The sequence below is a fragment of the Dasypus novemcinctus genome, chromosome 11 (assembly GCF_030445035.2).
Source record: "Dasypus novemcinctus isolate mDasNov1 chromosome 11, mDasNov1.1.hap2, whole genome shotgun sequence".
Classification (NCBI taxonomy): Eukaryota; Metazoa; Chordata; class Mammalia; order Cingulata; family Dasypodidae; genus Dasypus; species Dasypus novemcinctus.
This window is the reverse complement of record NC_080683.1, coordinates 9320714-9336626: the sequence shown is the minus strand read 5'-3', so window position 1 is coordinate 9336626 and position 15913 is coordinate 9320714. Positions and strand designations below refer to the sequence as shown.

At 46.4% G+C, this 15913-nt stretch overlaps 1 protein-coding gene across 1 annotated transcript in view; it reads right to left on the bottom strand.

Moving 5' to 3' along the window:
• TBC1D22B (TBC1 domain family member 22B) overlaps positions 1 to 15913 on the bottom strand; it is a 101391-nt gene that overhangs the window by 13333 nt on the left and 72145 nt on the right. The window contains exons 9-12 of the mRNA XM_004484073.4: positions 9726 to 9832; positions 9170 to 9245; positions 6793 to 6920; positions 6403 to 6498 (exon numbers count right to left, since the gene is read on the bottom strand). Coding sequence (XP_004484130.2) covers positions 6403 to 6498; positions 6793 to 6920; positions 9170 to 9245; positions 9726 to 9832 — 407 coding nt within the window. The remainder of the gene's footprint in view (positions 1 to 6402; positions 6499 to 6792; positions 6921 to 9169; positions 9246 to 9725; positions 9833 to 15913) is intronic.

Genomic DNA, 15913 nt, shown 5'->3' with positions numbered 1-15913 from the left:
AGAAGGGCTTTCTCTTGGGCCTTACATCAGAGTGGGGAAAGGGACCTCTGAGCTCGCATCTGCTCCAGCCTAGCTGCTGGGGAGTCCTCTCTGCTTACCTCCTCCTTCTAGGACCCATAGTGGCAACATGAGGCCTCAGCAAGCCTGCTCCTGTAAGCCCAGATGCCCCGTCCTCTGGGCAGGTGCAGTCCTCTTCAGACTCCCAGCTTGGTGAGGGAAACCCCCACTCCCTCCCTTGGCAGAGCACCACTGGACACAGCGGCCCTGCAGGTTATGCATTAGGGTGGTTAAGTCCAGGACAGACATCTTTCTATTGACCAAGACTGAAGTTATCTTTAACCAGCAGGTTCCCACCACTCCTGCCTCTGCCCCTAACACACTCAACACCGTATGAGTTCCGGCACAGCCACCACCCCTACACTCAGCTGGTTCTGTAACTTGGCAGCCCTGAATCTCAATGCTCAGCCTTTTAATAGTAACTGCAAGCCTCCAAGGTGCCAATGACATCAAGGTCCTAGCTTAATGCCAAGATGTAAATACACTCCTTTACTTGCTTCAGCCTTTCCAGGCGAGAAAGGAAGCATTGATGTGATTTGATCTGGATAGCTTCATACAGTCAACTGTCTACTTGGCAGGTAGATTTTAGTGAGGTTTCATTTTCCGCAACCATTTGCTTTCTTCCCAACCTTCAAGGCTTCATGACAAATTGAAACGTAAGTCCTTCCCCTATCACAGGCTCTTCTGTACTTTTATTTTTTTTAACTTGCTAAATGCAGCATAATTTGCATATAGTGAAGTACACAAATCTTAAGTGCACAGCTTGGTGACTTTTTATAGATGTGCACCCCATGTGACCACCACCCAGATCAAGACAGAGAACACTTCCTGTGCCCAAAAAGGCTTGTGTTGCTCCCCAGTCAACACCACCTCCCCCCCAAACCACTGGCTTGCCTGACCTCCATCACCATCACTTAGTTTTGCATGTTCTTGAACTTGAGTTAAATGAGCTTTTTTTTATTAAAGTTAATAGATCACACAGAACATTACATTTAAAAACTTAAGAGGTTCTAAACGCTTTTCTACAATCTTATTCTCAAAGTTATTATGACACCTCTAAATATCTTTAGTGGCAAAAACCTGGCTTCACCAGAGATGGGACAAAGAAAATACAAGAGAAACCTAGAACATTTCTGTAGCAATTTGATATGGTTATGAATTCCAAGAATAGGTATTGGATTATGTTTGTAATCTGGTCTGTACCTGGGAGTGATTGAGTTATGAATAGGGTTTTTGATTGGGCCATGTCATTAGGGCGTTGAGTCCCTGCCCCTTGGTGGGTGGGGACTCACAGATAAAAGGCATGGCAGAGGACAGAGTCGAGGGCTTTTGATGTTGGAGTTTGATGCTGAAGCCTTAAGCTGGAGCCTTGGGAAGTAAGCTGACAGAGGAAAGAGAAGCCGGCCCCAGGAAGAGAGGAACCCTAAGCCCAGAAAGAAGGAAGCCCTGGGAAGGAAGGATCCTTGAACCCAGAAAGAAGCAAGACCCTGGAAGGGAGGAACCCAGGAAGCCTGAACCCTCACAGATGTCGGCAGCCATCTTGCTCCAACATGTGAAAATAGACTTTGGTGAGGGAAGTAACTTATGCTTTATGGCCTGGTATCTGTAAGCTCCTACCCCAGATAAATACCCTTTATAAAAACTAACCACTTTCTGGTATTTTGCATCAGCACCCCTTTGGCTGACCAATACAATCTCATAGTGCCAGAAATTAAAGAGGTGCTTAAAAAAAGAAGATGGGCTTGGGGGGATGTCAAAAAGACACAGAAGTCAACTTGAAGGAGCTCTTAGGGGCCAAATAGATAATGATAGTGTTCGATAATCCAAAAATAAATAATCACCCATGAATCTATAGAAATAAATAACTGAATAAATAAATGGGAGAAGGGGCAGTTCTTTCTCACAGCAGAATGGCAATTAATAAACGTAGAAGGAATGATGAAAATAGAAAATCACCATTAGGCAAATACCACAGTAATGACTGCTGCAGGCAAGAACCATTAATAGATGTTAAAATTAGATGGAAAAGAATGATGAGAAACCAGTAATTTGCATAATATCAACGTATCCTCCGATTAAATGCTTGCTAACTACCAAGGGAGAAATAGTAACTTTGCGGTGGAGAAACCTGGGAAACCCCCAACCTAACAAAGGGATGGAGGTGGGCGTAAGGAGACCCCGGCATCGGGAGCCTCCGGACAGGACGCACTGAGAAGGGCACATCACCTCTGTGGCGTTCCTCCCCAAAAGGCACGACCTCCATCTAATCATGAGAAAATACAACACCCAAATTCAGGGGCATTCTACAAAATACTAACCAGTACTCTTAAAGTTTTGAAAATTTTCTGTCTTGAAAGACAAAGAAAGACTGAGGAACTGTCCCACTTGGGTTCCAAACTGGATCCTGATCCAGAAAAGGGATATTGATGGGGATACTAGTAAAATTCAAATAAGGTCTATAGACTAACTAAACGTATTGTATCAATAAGAACTTCCTGGTTTGGTGAACTGTACCAGTATGGGGGGGGGGCGGGTAAATGGGAACTCTTACTATTTTTGGAACTTTTGTATAAGTTTAAAATTACTTCAAGATTAAAAAGTAAAAAAGACAGAGACAAAAAATTTTTAACAAGCTGGTTTGAGTGGATTCCACCCTTTCCCAAACCCCTCCTAAGTCTTAAGTCTCGCCCTTTGTGCACCCCCTGTGCGCACTCTGACCTGACATAGCGCTAGGGCCGTGGGCGGGGCCCTAGTGTTTCACAGACAGAGGCTCAGCCCGCCTGGGTTCCGGCCACCTGCGTGCAGTCCAGAGCTCCCAGCTGCCGCCGACCTGGGGACCGTGAGCGCCTCTCCTTCCCACGCAGGCAAGTGCAGCATGGTTTCTAGCCACCTGTGAGGGATGGCATCCCAGGGAATCGGGACGTCACGGGTCCTGGCAGTGGAAGGAAAACCCAGGAGCCGGAAGCGTAGGCGTTTACAAGGACCTTTGCAGTTTTAGAACAGCCAGGGTTTGTAAAGAAGAAAACCTGCTAGCAGTCGACCCTGAGAGGGGCTTGGAAGGGCAGCTTTGTAGGGGGAGTGAGCAGATCCTGGCCTGTGGCAGCAACAGCGTGAGCGGAGCTCCAGGGCTGCTCCAGGCAGGCAGAGCCCCCAGGTAGGAAGATTCTGAGTCTCTGAGGCCACTCTCCCTGTGCGATCTTGGCCAAGTTATTGAATTGTACTGTGACTCAGTTTCCCTAGCTATAAAATGGGGACCTGCCTCATAGGAATAGATGAATTAGCAGGGATAAACATTCTGTTAAAAGTGCCAAGAATTAGCTATCACTAGATTGAACCTTAGGAAATTTGACCATTGTGACTTATAAAAACAACAATTTCTCATGGTTCGACCTAAGATGATTATCGCTATTATTACTTCACCTGCTTAGACTGAGGGCTGTATTGCCAAGGGCCCTGCACCATGGAAGTCTTGGTCTGGCTCTACTGGAAGGCCTCATTTCAACAGCCTGTGCGTCCCTCGGGAGGAGCAGGCCTCTCTGTCCCTAAATATCTGTGTGTGGACATGCCCCAAGGTGCCACCTTTCAGAGGTCACCGAGAGAGAACCTCTTATGCGGCCCTCCTGTGTCAGCGCTTGGTCCCCTCTCCCAGGCGCTGACCCTGATGGCTGCCTGGCCAGGGAGAAGCCGGTGCCCCTCCTTCTGGGGCTTCCACCACAGCTGGGGCACTGCCCTTTCCCCTGCATTCTGCCACCTCCACTCCAGCCCAGCTCGTTCATGCACGTCCACACTTCTGCTCGGGATTAGTCTAGCGTGGTTATGCAGGTAAGTTGAAGGCCATGTGATGAGAGGGGTCCTGAAGCTCTGCCCTGCAGCTAGGAACAGTATTAATAACGTCTGGGGCTGTGTGCCAAGCACACCATTCCAACTGCTCCCCATGTGTTAATTTGTTGGATCTTTATAACGGCCCTAGGAGGTGGGTATTATTATCCCCCTTTTACAGATGAGAAAACAGAGGCACAGGAGGATGCATAGCTAGAAAAATGCCAGCGCTGGGACTGGACTCCAGGTAGACCAGCTCCAGAGACCAGGGCTGAAGCACCTTCTGTGCCGCTGTACACCAGGAAGATGGCTGCCCCCTCTGAATCCCCCGTCACCAGCTCACTTCCACCTGGCTCTTCTTCCTGCTCTTTAAGGGTGACAAAGGGCTGGTCTTCTGAAACTGCCACAACGCCCCGCTCTGCTATTGCGGCTTCCTCGCCTGGGCTGTCTTTGAGACACTGACTGCAGCTTTTGGTCCTAAGACGCCCCTCTCCCGGCGGGGCCTGTCTGGCTGTCTAGGATGCTGTACCCATTTACAGAGCATTCTGTAATTTTTGCAGTGATTCAATTACAGAGAGTCCTCTAGCAGTTAAGACGTGCAGGCCATCTAGCTCTGCAGAGGTCATGCCTAACACCTCGTGCTACGCAGTGTTCCTGAGGCCTTGTTCCTTCCACCTGTGCCAAGCTCCGGTCTCCTAAAGGACACCGCCTGTCTCCCTCCACAACCAGGCATGCCTTTTCTATTTTTATTGATAGAGTTTCAGGGCTGTGTGTGGGGGGGACTTTGCAGATGACCTAATCGCCTGTTCTACTTTGTCTAGAAGAAAGAGGAGCGACTCCTCCAGGAGCAGGATTACCTGAGGTGTAAACAAGGCAGCAGACAGAAATCCCCAACGTTATTCTGAGTTAGTGCAGAAAGACCTCAAATCCATCAGCTAATCAAACATGCTCCCCACATCTCTACGTCTAACATGGTCTTCAAGTCGTAGGGGATTGTCCTATATGCTGTCGATGCTGGGAACTGCTGAAAGCCATTCTAGGAATCACTGCCACCTCCTTGAGCTAATCTGGGAAGCACTTTTATCACAGATGACAAAGCTCTCTGAGCCTGGCTCATGATAACTCAATTAGACTTCATGCTCTCAATATCCTGTTCCACCTCAGCCACATTATCAGAATTGATAGCTCACTCCGGCCCCCAGCCGTCCCAGCCGGGGCCTCATTTATCCTAGGACGTCACGTTTGCTGCTCGCCGCCAGAAGCCGAGGTTCTCAATCAGCAGCCCGCAGCCCCTGCGCCCTGGCGAGCGTCCACCCACAGAAGTCACCTTATCCGCTCCCGCCTGTTCCTTCCAAAGCCCTTACCTGGGCCCTGCCTTTCCCTCTCTGCCCCATGGGCGTCTGTTCTGTAACCATCTAACACCAGTTACTGCCCCATCAAGTAACTCATTCTTTCTGTCATACTCTGCATTCAATTTATCAGGAATTCCTGCTGGCTCTACTTCCAAACTATATTCAAAGTCTGACCACTTCTAATACTTCCACTGCCACCACCCTGGTCCAAGCCACCCTCTTCTCTGGAGGACGACAGGCTCCTGGGGGGCCCCCCGTTCCACCCTTACCTACAGTCTACACAGAAGCCAGAGCAACCCCTCTGACACGTAAGTCGGATCACATCGCTCCTCTGCCTGAAACTCTCATGGCTCCCCTTTCACTCAGAGCAGAAGCCCAAGTCCTTGCGGTGGCCCACAAGGCCCCTGGGACCTGGGCCCCTTGTGACTTCTCTGCGCCACCTCCTCCTACTCTCCCCCTGGGCTGCTGTGCTCCTGGCCACAATGGCCTCCACCATGGCTGCTGAACAGCCAGGCACGCTGCCGCCTTTAGGCCTTTGCGCTGGCTTCTCCCTCAGCCCAGATACTCTTCCCCCAGGCGTCCACGTGGCTTGCTCTCTCACCTTCCTAACGTCTTTGCTAAAATGCCACCTTGGTAGGCCTACCCTGAAATTTGAAATTGCAACCGGCCCCTTCTCTGCCACCTAATAATCCCATTTATCCTGCTTTACCTACCCTTTTTCATATCTCATTATCACCTTCTAACATTCCTCTTTATTTACTTATTCACTATGCTTTTGTTTATTGTATGTATCCCCCGCAAGCAGGGTGTACACTCTATGAGAAGACAGATCTCTGCTTCATTTCTTGAGATGTCCTACGCCTGCCACAGTGCCTCCATGTGGCAGGTGCTCAGGAAGTGCTTGTCAATGAATGAAAGGTCTCTTAAGCCTGCCCAGCCACCCTGCAGCCTCTCTGCCACAAAAGCCTTTTTCACACTGCAAGAACTCTGGGCCCTGATGACTTCCTGCCACCTGGGAGAGGTAGCCTCTTCTGAGCATGCTCTCTCCCACGGAATCAGTTCCTTTTCCCAGCCAGATACCTGCCGTGGGACCTTCTGTCTGTGCAGCCTCACTAATGCACTAACTCCCATTCTGATGCCATTTCCAAGCAAGGCTAAGCTCTTGGCCACTCACCTGAAAGTCCTCCTCATCCAAGATCTCTTTCCTCCACTTGATCAAGAAGGCTGCACACACGTAGAGATGGAAGTGGGAGAAACCTTCTGGCTCAGACTGGGAAGGGAAAGAACAGAGTTAGGTCCCTGAGCCCTGACAAAGGAGCTAGCTTTGGTCCTCTCAATTCTAATCCTCTTGGAAGGTGGAAAAGTAGCACAATACCCATTTTGTGGCTGGGCAAGCAGAGGGCTGAAAAACTTTAGCAGAGGTCTTGCCCATAAGGCTAACGGAGGCACAGAAATAAAAAGAAGGGAGAGGGGGCCTTCTCAGTAGCTACACCACACACCAGGGCAGGGAGCTGGGTGCCTCGGGGACAGCCTGGCACGGAGAGGGCAGGGGGTCTCTTCCTACCTGGTATGTGTCCCACAGGCGGATGGTACAGCGAAGGGGAAGCTCCCGCATAAGCAGATTGTTCATCCAACGAAAGGCAAACTGTAGGTATTCAACCTCGTACCTCCTGAAGTGATTATGTACCTGCTCTGAAACAGGAAGCGTTATTGGCCCAGGGCACAACCTAGGGCGCTTGAACCAAAAAGGCAGTTTCCATTTCTTAGCACTCCCTTCCCTGGGGAAGCCAGACAGGAGGGAGCAAACGGGCATCTGATTTTGCTGCTGTTTGGTTCCACCATCTCATACAACACAGTCCTTAACTCAGCCCAGCACATAATGGACGTATTTTAACATCCTACTGCGATGTTCTAGGTGCCTCTCTTCTCCTCTGGGCTGCTCTGGCTATAAAGCAGGAGGCATAAGGTTCATTTGGCTGCTTGACCTCATTATTCATCAGAGAAAGAACCAGCCTGGAAAGAGCCTTGGAGGTCACCTTGGCCATACTCCCGCCGGTGAGGAATTCCTCTTCAGCAGCCTTGACAGATGGTCAGCCAGCAGGTACTTAAACACTGCCAGGGAAAGAGGCTCACTGACTCCACTCAAGGGCGGTTTCTCCCACTGAGGTATTAAGTGACTCGCCAGAACGTGCTTTTCCACATTAAGTAGAAACTAGCTGCCTCCTGACCCCCACCCCTTGGTGTTAGCGTGCTAATCCTGGAGCAACCCAAAACAAACCAGTTCCTTATTTTACATGTCGGTTCTTCAAATAGTGCTTAATAGGATTTGGTTTTGTTTTTTTAAATCATTATCCTCTTCAGTTTCCTAATCTATAAAATGAGGATAATCATTCACACCTCAGTGTGTTTGGGGGAGGATAAGATGAGAAAATACAAGTGCTTACAATAGCACCTGGCAAAATTTAACAACATTTCTTGAAGAATTATTAACTGTGGTTATTTCTGGATCTTAGGATTTGAGGAAGGGGGAGAGTTTTTACTTTTTATTTTGTGGTTTTATGAATTGTTTAAATTTTATTAATAAGCAGATATTACTTTATTTGGTATTTGTAAGGGCAGAAAAAAAAAAGGAAGGCAGAAGGGGCAACACCAGAGCCTCTCCTCTCTGGAGACGTCGGATGACTGCCCTGCTGCGGCAGCACATGCCTGCGCCAGGCTCTGCGTGAGGAAGGGGAGAGGCCTGGACGTGGGCCCCACCGAGGGGGCTGGCAGCTGGGCCAGGGTGATAAGACACACAGAGTGTAAACCAAACAACAGTGAATAAGCACGTGAGCTGGGAAGACTGCCGTCCTAAGTCATAAAAGGAAGCTGGAGGGAGCAGAGCAAATCAGTAATGGTTTTCACGAAATGAGAACCTTAGGAGAGAAAGAAAGATATGCAATTTCTGCATGGGAAAACAAAGAGCCACGCCTAGGCAAAGCAGAAATCCGTGGCTGTGTTTCTAAAACCAGAAAACGAGATTTACTAGTTGGTGTGGTAACTGGAAGAATCATAAAGAAACTACTACAACTTAACTGAGCTAGAGATCTCACTTCATAGAAGACCGCGCTGTAAGGTTCTATGTGCTCTTCCTGAAACTTAATTCTTACTTTTCTTTTTGGACTCCAGTTTCTTCATCAGTCAACAGTAGGGTTTCTCGCATTCCCTTTTAGTTCTAACAACCCATGATTCCAGGCCACAGCCAAGGAAATACTGTGATGCCTTCTGCTCCTCAAAGACCTTCTGCTTCAGGAAAAGCCACATCTCAATTTCTCTGGTCCCAACAAATCTTAAGGAGCTGTGGAAATTCTGGCTGGAGCCTCAGCCAGACTTGAAGACTCTCCCTCAAGTCTGCAAGGTCTTGAAAGCAAAGTCAAACTCAGGTGTTGAAAGCAAGTTCAAACCCAGAGGTCCGGAGTTACATCAGCACATAAAGAACAAGGTCAGACTACATACATGATGCTAAAAGCATTGGAGAGCTGTAGAAGGAGGATGTGATCAGAATGGTGCTTTAGAAAGATGAGCCCGGCAGTTGTGTGGTGCATGCTTTGGAAGAGAACACAATATGGAGGAGGCAAGTTTTTCTAGGAGGAACTTGCAAAAATCTAGGTATGGCTGGAGCGGAGCTGTGGCTAGGGAATGAAAAGGGGGGAGGTGAATTTGAGGAGAGATTCTGAACGAAGAATTGATACAACTTGGAAATAGAAAACTAAGGGGAAAGAATAATTTGAGTTCTGTCATCTCTCCTTCCTATTGAGATGTGGAAGGATGTGGGTGCTGCCCATCTGGTGAGTGAACTGGGAAGTGTCAAGGCTAAGAGGGGGCTGAGAGAAGACCCACAAGTATAACTGGCTTAGAATCGTACTATTATTGCTACAGAATTTGTCTTCCTCTGAACCTACCATCAATCCGGCTGACAAGCTCTTCTAGTGCCTTGACCTTCTTCTGGATCCCAGGTTGTGCAAAGGTGTAGTTATCCTGTAAATGATACAGCGCCCAGATTAACAGGGGCTCCAAACACTTGTGTGTCCACCTTCAAGTTCACTGAAATACATTTAAAAGCACAGGCTGTGTTTCCAAAGCCAGTGCTTATGGCCAATAACTGGGTTTGGGAAACAAAGAAATCTTCAGAACATTAAAGCATGGGAAAGCCTAATACAGCTCTGCATTATAGAGGCAAACCCATGTGGCTTGGGGTGCAAAGCAGAAAGGAGGGGATGCTCTCTGATGACAAAGCCAGGGCAACATGGGGATTTCCTCAGACTCTGGAAGACACTAGTCCATTGTTTTTTGAAAGCTGTAAAGCTAGTGAAATAGAGATGGAAAGACCAAAAAGGAAGAGAAAAGGGTGGCAGTGCTAGGTGGGTGGCCCTGTCTAATGCAGAAGAGCAATCAGGAAACCAGAGGTGCGCAGGAGCCCTGGACCCAGACAACCCCAGAAGGGCAGAAGCGGCTCACCTGGATTCCATCCAACAACTTGCTCATGCACCAAAAACTGTCGGCTTCAATGCTTCGCAGCATGTCCTGAGACAAGTTGGTCACGTCAAAGTTCTCCACATCCTCTTCTGTAAAACAAAAGGTGAAGAACGTCCGGAGGTCTTATCTTAAAATGGGGAGAGAATGTTAGACTCTAGTGTGTTCGGTGGGGCCCTAAAAGTCAGGGGGGAACTGGGCTGACCTGATGCCAAGGAACAATCGCCTGTCCCCCTCTCCCTCATCAGGTGAGCAAATGTAACCCAGGGAATGCTGAAGGATCTCCTTACAGCACTGAACAAGCCATTTCTGAAACCAATCCCCTATTGGGTCCAGCTATCTTACCCTTCCTATGCATTTGTTAATTCGGTTTTAGAAAAAAGTACTTCAGCCTCATGTTCAGCTCCCTAAAGATGGTCTGGAAAAATTCTTTGATTTCAGAAATTCAGTGAGCTGTCCAGCATTGTTAGATGTGATGGGAATAGCTGGGATCAGATAGCCCCCTAGTCCATTTTAAAGAAGGAATCTCCAAATTCTGACAAGGCAGACCCACAGCCTCACCACTCGAAAGTGAAAATACGCATGTGAAGGAAGATGACTCAAGTCTGTGGAAGCTTCTAGGGCTTAATTCCATCAACTTGGTAGTTCCCAAGATGGATTCTGCAGAATATCAATCTTATAGGATTTTGATTTGACCGTGTCAGTAGAGTATGACTCAGGATTCTGTCCCCACCCACTTAGTGGGCTGATATAAACGGGCACTCACTCAAGAAGACACAAGAAAACGAGAGACAGAACTTGGTCAGTTTTAATCCTGGAGCCCTGGGAACAGATGAGCCATTAGCCTGAGTTTGTAGCTGAAAAGAACAGAGCAATTGGGCAGCTGATAAAGCCTGTAAAGAAATAAGCCCTATGCCAAACTGGTATAGAAAGTCCTGAGATGAGCCCTATGCCAGCCAACAGCTGAGATGGGAAGAAGCTGGGTCTACAGAGCCTTACGAGGAAGAAGGAAGGAGAGATCAGGCAGAGATTGCCCGCCATCTTGCTTCAACAGTGGCAGCTGACTTGGGTAAGAAAGCAATCTTGAGTGGACTCTTTAGGTCCTTGTAACTGTAAGCTTTTACTCCAAATAAATACCCTTTATAAAAGCCAACAGATTTCTAGTACTTTGCATCAGCATCCCTTTGGCTGACTCATAAGGATTTGGTACTGGGAGTGGGGTTGTGCTTTTGCAATTACCAAAAATGCTTGAACAGTTTTATAAATGTGTAAAGAGTATTTTTTGGAGGAACTGTGAGATGTTTGATAGAAAAGGCCTAGACTGTTTTGAAGAGACTGTTGGTAGGAATATGGAGTCTAAAGTTATATCTGAAAAGGCCTTAGAAGGAAATGATGAAACTATTATTGTAAACTGGAGGAAGAGTGATCTGCATTTTAAATTTGCAGAGAACTTAGCAAGATTGATTCCTGATGTTATATGGAAGGCTGAATTTGAAAATTATGAGCTTGGACATTTAGTCAAGGAGATTTCCAAACTAAAGGTGGAAAATGCAGCCTGGTTTCTCCTTGCAGCTTATAGCAAAATGTTAGAGGAAAAAGATAAAGCTGATAATTGAATTGTTGGGCACAAAGAAACCATAAATGATTTCGGAAATTCTAAGCCTCTGGAAATCAAGCCCCGAGATGATAGTGCCCCATTTGAGGAATTAACTAAACTTGGAACTTCTAAGTCAGGATTGAAAATGCAATTATCCAGGGAAGACTTGTGAAAAGTCCTACTGTCTGATGGCTTGGACCCTGCTTCCTGCATATTACACCAACAAGCTTTTTATGAAGTCTGTATGAACATAACGACTGTCAGCCTGGACTAAAAGGAACATGGAGGAGGGAACTGGATATGGCTCAAAACAATTGGGCTCCTGTCCACCACATATAGGAGGTTGAGGGTTTGATACCTAGGGCCTCCTGGTGAAGGCAAGCTGGCCTATGTGGTGAGCTGGCCCATACGGAGTGCTGCCCTGCGTAGGAGCACTGGCCCACATGGAGAGCTGACACAGCAAGATAATGCAACAAAAAGACACACAGAGGAGAGAAAATAAGAGATGCAGCAGACTAGGGAGCTGAGGTGGCACAAGAAAATGGTTGCCTCTCTCCCACTCTGGAAGGTCTCAGGATCGGTTCCCACAGCCACCTAATGAGAATAGAAGCAGACACAGAACACCACACAGGGAATAGACACAGAGAACAGACAATGAAGGGAGGGGGGAGAAATAAATAAAATAAATATTAAAAAATGGGGGGGGGGGGACCTGGAGGGGACAGATAGAAGGAAAAAATGGCTTTTAAGAGGAAAACCATGGAAGTTGAGGTCTGGCATTAAGACATCTCATTGGGTTAATAGAGGAACCCCACTTAAATGTACGGAGAGGGTGTTTGCCCCAGCATTTGAATAGGGTGGATGTTCCAACCTGCTGTTCAGGGAGAGTTTTGCTGCCCCAGCCTACAGAGAGGGTGGAGTACATTCCCCAAGGGTTGGGGAGAGTGAGGTCACCACCCCAGTTCTCTGAGTGGCCTGTTCCCCATAGGTTGGGGAGAGTGAGGTCTACACCCATTGTTCTGAGAGGGGTGGACCTGTTTCCCATTAATTAGGGAAGGCCAAGTTGCCACCTCATTGTTCTGAGAGATTGGGCCTATATGCCAGAGATTAGGGAGATTGTTGCCACCACCCCACTGTACTAAGGGCTTTGAAACTGTACCCCAGAGATTTGGGAAAGTGTGGCTATGCTTCCAATGTTCTTAGAGGGTGAGGTCTGGAGCTCAGTTGCCACCCAGATGCTTGATGAGGATGGAACCAAGAAAATGGCCATTGGGCAAGCCTGTGGAAAGGATGGCCCCCATGAGGCCCCAAGGAGAAGAAACCAACATCTTAAGAAAGACTTCCAGAATTTGAAATCTATTGAAGTATGCCTTGCAGGTTTTCAGAACTTTTGGAGACCAGTGACACATATTTCCCTCCCATATTCTCCTTGTGGTAATGCAAATGTTTATCCTATGTCTGTCCCTTTGTATACAGGAAGCAGATAAATTGTTTTGTAGGTTTCACAGTTCTCTGACCAGAAGAGAATCTGCCCCAAGACAAAGTGTATTTCTATAAATGGACTGTGGTGTGATTTTTGTACTTAGCATTGCTAAGTGAAAGGATTTGAGGTTTTGAATAATGTAATGTCTTTTGGGGATTCAGAGGGTGGAGTGCAGCAGTTTGAGATTATTTATGAATCCACCCAAAAGATTATGTTAGTAAACTAGTCTGTTCTTCTGGGTGTGATACCTTTTGAATGCATTAGATTGAACTTACATGTCCTGATTAAACTACCTTTTAAGATTAGGCTTTTGATTCAACTACATCAGTAAGGCATGACTTAGGGTTGAGTCTGAGTCCCCTTGGTGGGCTGATATAAATGACACTCGCTCAACAAGACACAGAAAGAGAGAGAGCTCCATAGATGCCAGGGGAGAGAAGGCTCAAACAGCTAAAACTTGGACCCCCTGAAATCTTTCCATGGACCCCTTGGGGCTCTATGGACCCCTGGTTAAGAGCTCCTGCCTTAAGAGGAAGAAGGCCCAAGAGACCAGAGAGAGTTTGCCTGCCATCTTGCCTCAACATGTGGCAACAGACTTTGGTGAGAAAGCACCTTGAGTTGTACTCTTTAGGCTTGTAATTTTAAGTTTCTACCCCAAATAAATACCCTTTATAAAGGCCAATGGATTCCTGGCACTTTGCATCAGCACCCCCTTGGCTGACTAATACAGGAATGCTGCCATAATATATCCTTATTGTGGAAAGTCACAAAGAGCATGGAGTACAAGAGGACCTGAGAAGACTTAAGAAATTCTGCTTAACTTGTTTATCCAGCATTTCCTAAGCATATTTGGCCGTGGCCCTTTTTTAGAGGACTATCTATTAGGTTCTCATGGACACCTCACACTAAGTAAAAGGAGTGAGAAGTTGTTAGGTCTGAGATCCAAGTGGGAGAACATAAGCAGTCCTCAAAAAACCTGAAGAAGGAAAAGGCCACGGATGTTTCCCTCTTAGCCCTTGTTAAAGAGAGGTAGAAGTAGTAAGAAAGCCTCTCTCTGCTCAATAAGACAGAACACTTCAACCTGCAGACCACTATATGCCTGTCAGAGGCCACACGTGGAAATGTCCAGGCCCTTGAGTTCTGTACCCAAGGCAGCTTTCCAACTTAGACTCGAAAACAGGATGTTTATTGCAGTCCCTTGTGTTGCAGAAAGATAAAAACATCTAACAAAAATGTATTCAGAATCCAGTCCTTTCATTTATGAGAATTATTACGAAGACTTACAACCAAACCTCCTGGTGAAAAGGTATAACAACTCTTAAATTCTCATTCTGTTTGAAGAGTCACTTTTTTATGGACACCAAGAGCTGTTTAAAACAAAAGCTAAAAAACAAAAACCTTTTGGGGAGGGTGAGGGTGGGGTGTTTTGTCAAAAAGCTATTACTCTGAGAACAACCTAAAAGCTAACTCAAATACCACCACAGTTAATATATGGAAAGACCTAATGATGGACCCTGGCATACGGCTATTTTTATTTTATTAATTTTAAATGAAGTTTATTAGATACGGCTAATGACATGAGGAAGCATGTCACAGTGTTAAGGGGGAAAAGCAAGGTACAAAATTATTTATGGTATCATCTCAACTACTGTACATACAATATTTATGTGTGCCTATATAAGCACAGAGGAAAGACAAAATATATCACAAGGTTTATAGTGCTTATCTCTAGGTAGTGGGATAAAGGATTTTATTTTCTTTAAGCTTTACTTGTCTTCAAAATGGCTACGATAAGCATAATTTTTATAGTCGGGGGAAAAAAACACATTATTTTAGGGAAAAAAAAGAGCCACAATTGACTATACCTGCCTTTTCATCACCAAAAAAGAATAAAGATTTTGTGTAACAACACTAAGCTTGCAGAAACTAAAAATTCAGATAACAGAAACAGGTCCACTTGTGAGTCACATGGCTCCATCGTAAGGCGTCTAGCACATTTTCACTCATTCTTTTCCCCAGGGATCGATACCCGGGCTGCCTCCAGCTACCACAACCACAAACAATGCCGGGGGGACTGCCCTCTTTGACCCCATCTGAGAACTGCTCAGGACGCCACAAGTTAAGGCAAACATAACAGCTCTCTAGGACCAGCCTTCCAACAGTGCAGCGAGGAAGGTGTGCTGCTTCCGTCTTTAGAAGTACGGCTGCTCACCCTAACCTGTCCTGTTCCCTGTAGGAAAATACAGTTGTAGGGGAAAAAGTAAAGTCCACAGGAAAGGCTCAAGATAAAAAAACACACCCACTTCTCATACAAACGTCTCAAATCACGGCTCAGCTCTCCATAGAAGTTTGAAGGGTCTTGGGCATTTCTATGATTCCAGAACATTGCAGTGGGAATGAAAGGGGCAAGGGAAACCACCCAGGGCAGAGCACCAAGGGAGAGCGAGCCTAGACCCTAAGGACAATGTGGCGCTCAGCTGCCATGTCAGCCTGTGACCTGTGGTGGTTTTTTCGTTTGTTAAGACAAAATAGCACGCATTTAAGAGCAAACACTCTGGAGCCAGACTGCATAGCTCAAACCCTGGCTCTGCCACTCACTTAGCTATGTGACTTCTGGCTTTAATTCCTCATCTTTTTTTTTTTTTTAAAGCAAGAAATCTGCTTTATTACACTGTACTTGATAAAGAGGTTAGTAATTATCAGTGGTTAAAAAAAAAAAGGTACAAACAAGGGTGAAATGCTCTTGGGAGGATAGTAAGAAATGGTACCAGCAGATATAGCTCCTAGACTACAGGTAACTCCTAAGATGAACATTCTTATTTTCTATATTTTCTAGATCCTTCTATGACCAATCTATCAGCAGTTTTATTGTCTTTGATGCCACGATGACCAGAAACACATTTCCATTGAATATCCATTCCTTGGGGAGCTTGATCAATCTTCTCAAAATCTCTTCTGTTGACAACATCTCTTCCAGAGGCTGTTTTCCATTCAATTTCTCTCCAGTTGGGTGTCCATTCTGTAACACCTTTGATGACGAACTTCTAATCATGAGCTTGTCTAGTTCTGGCTCTTTTCTTGTTCAACTGCTCT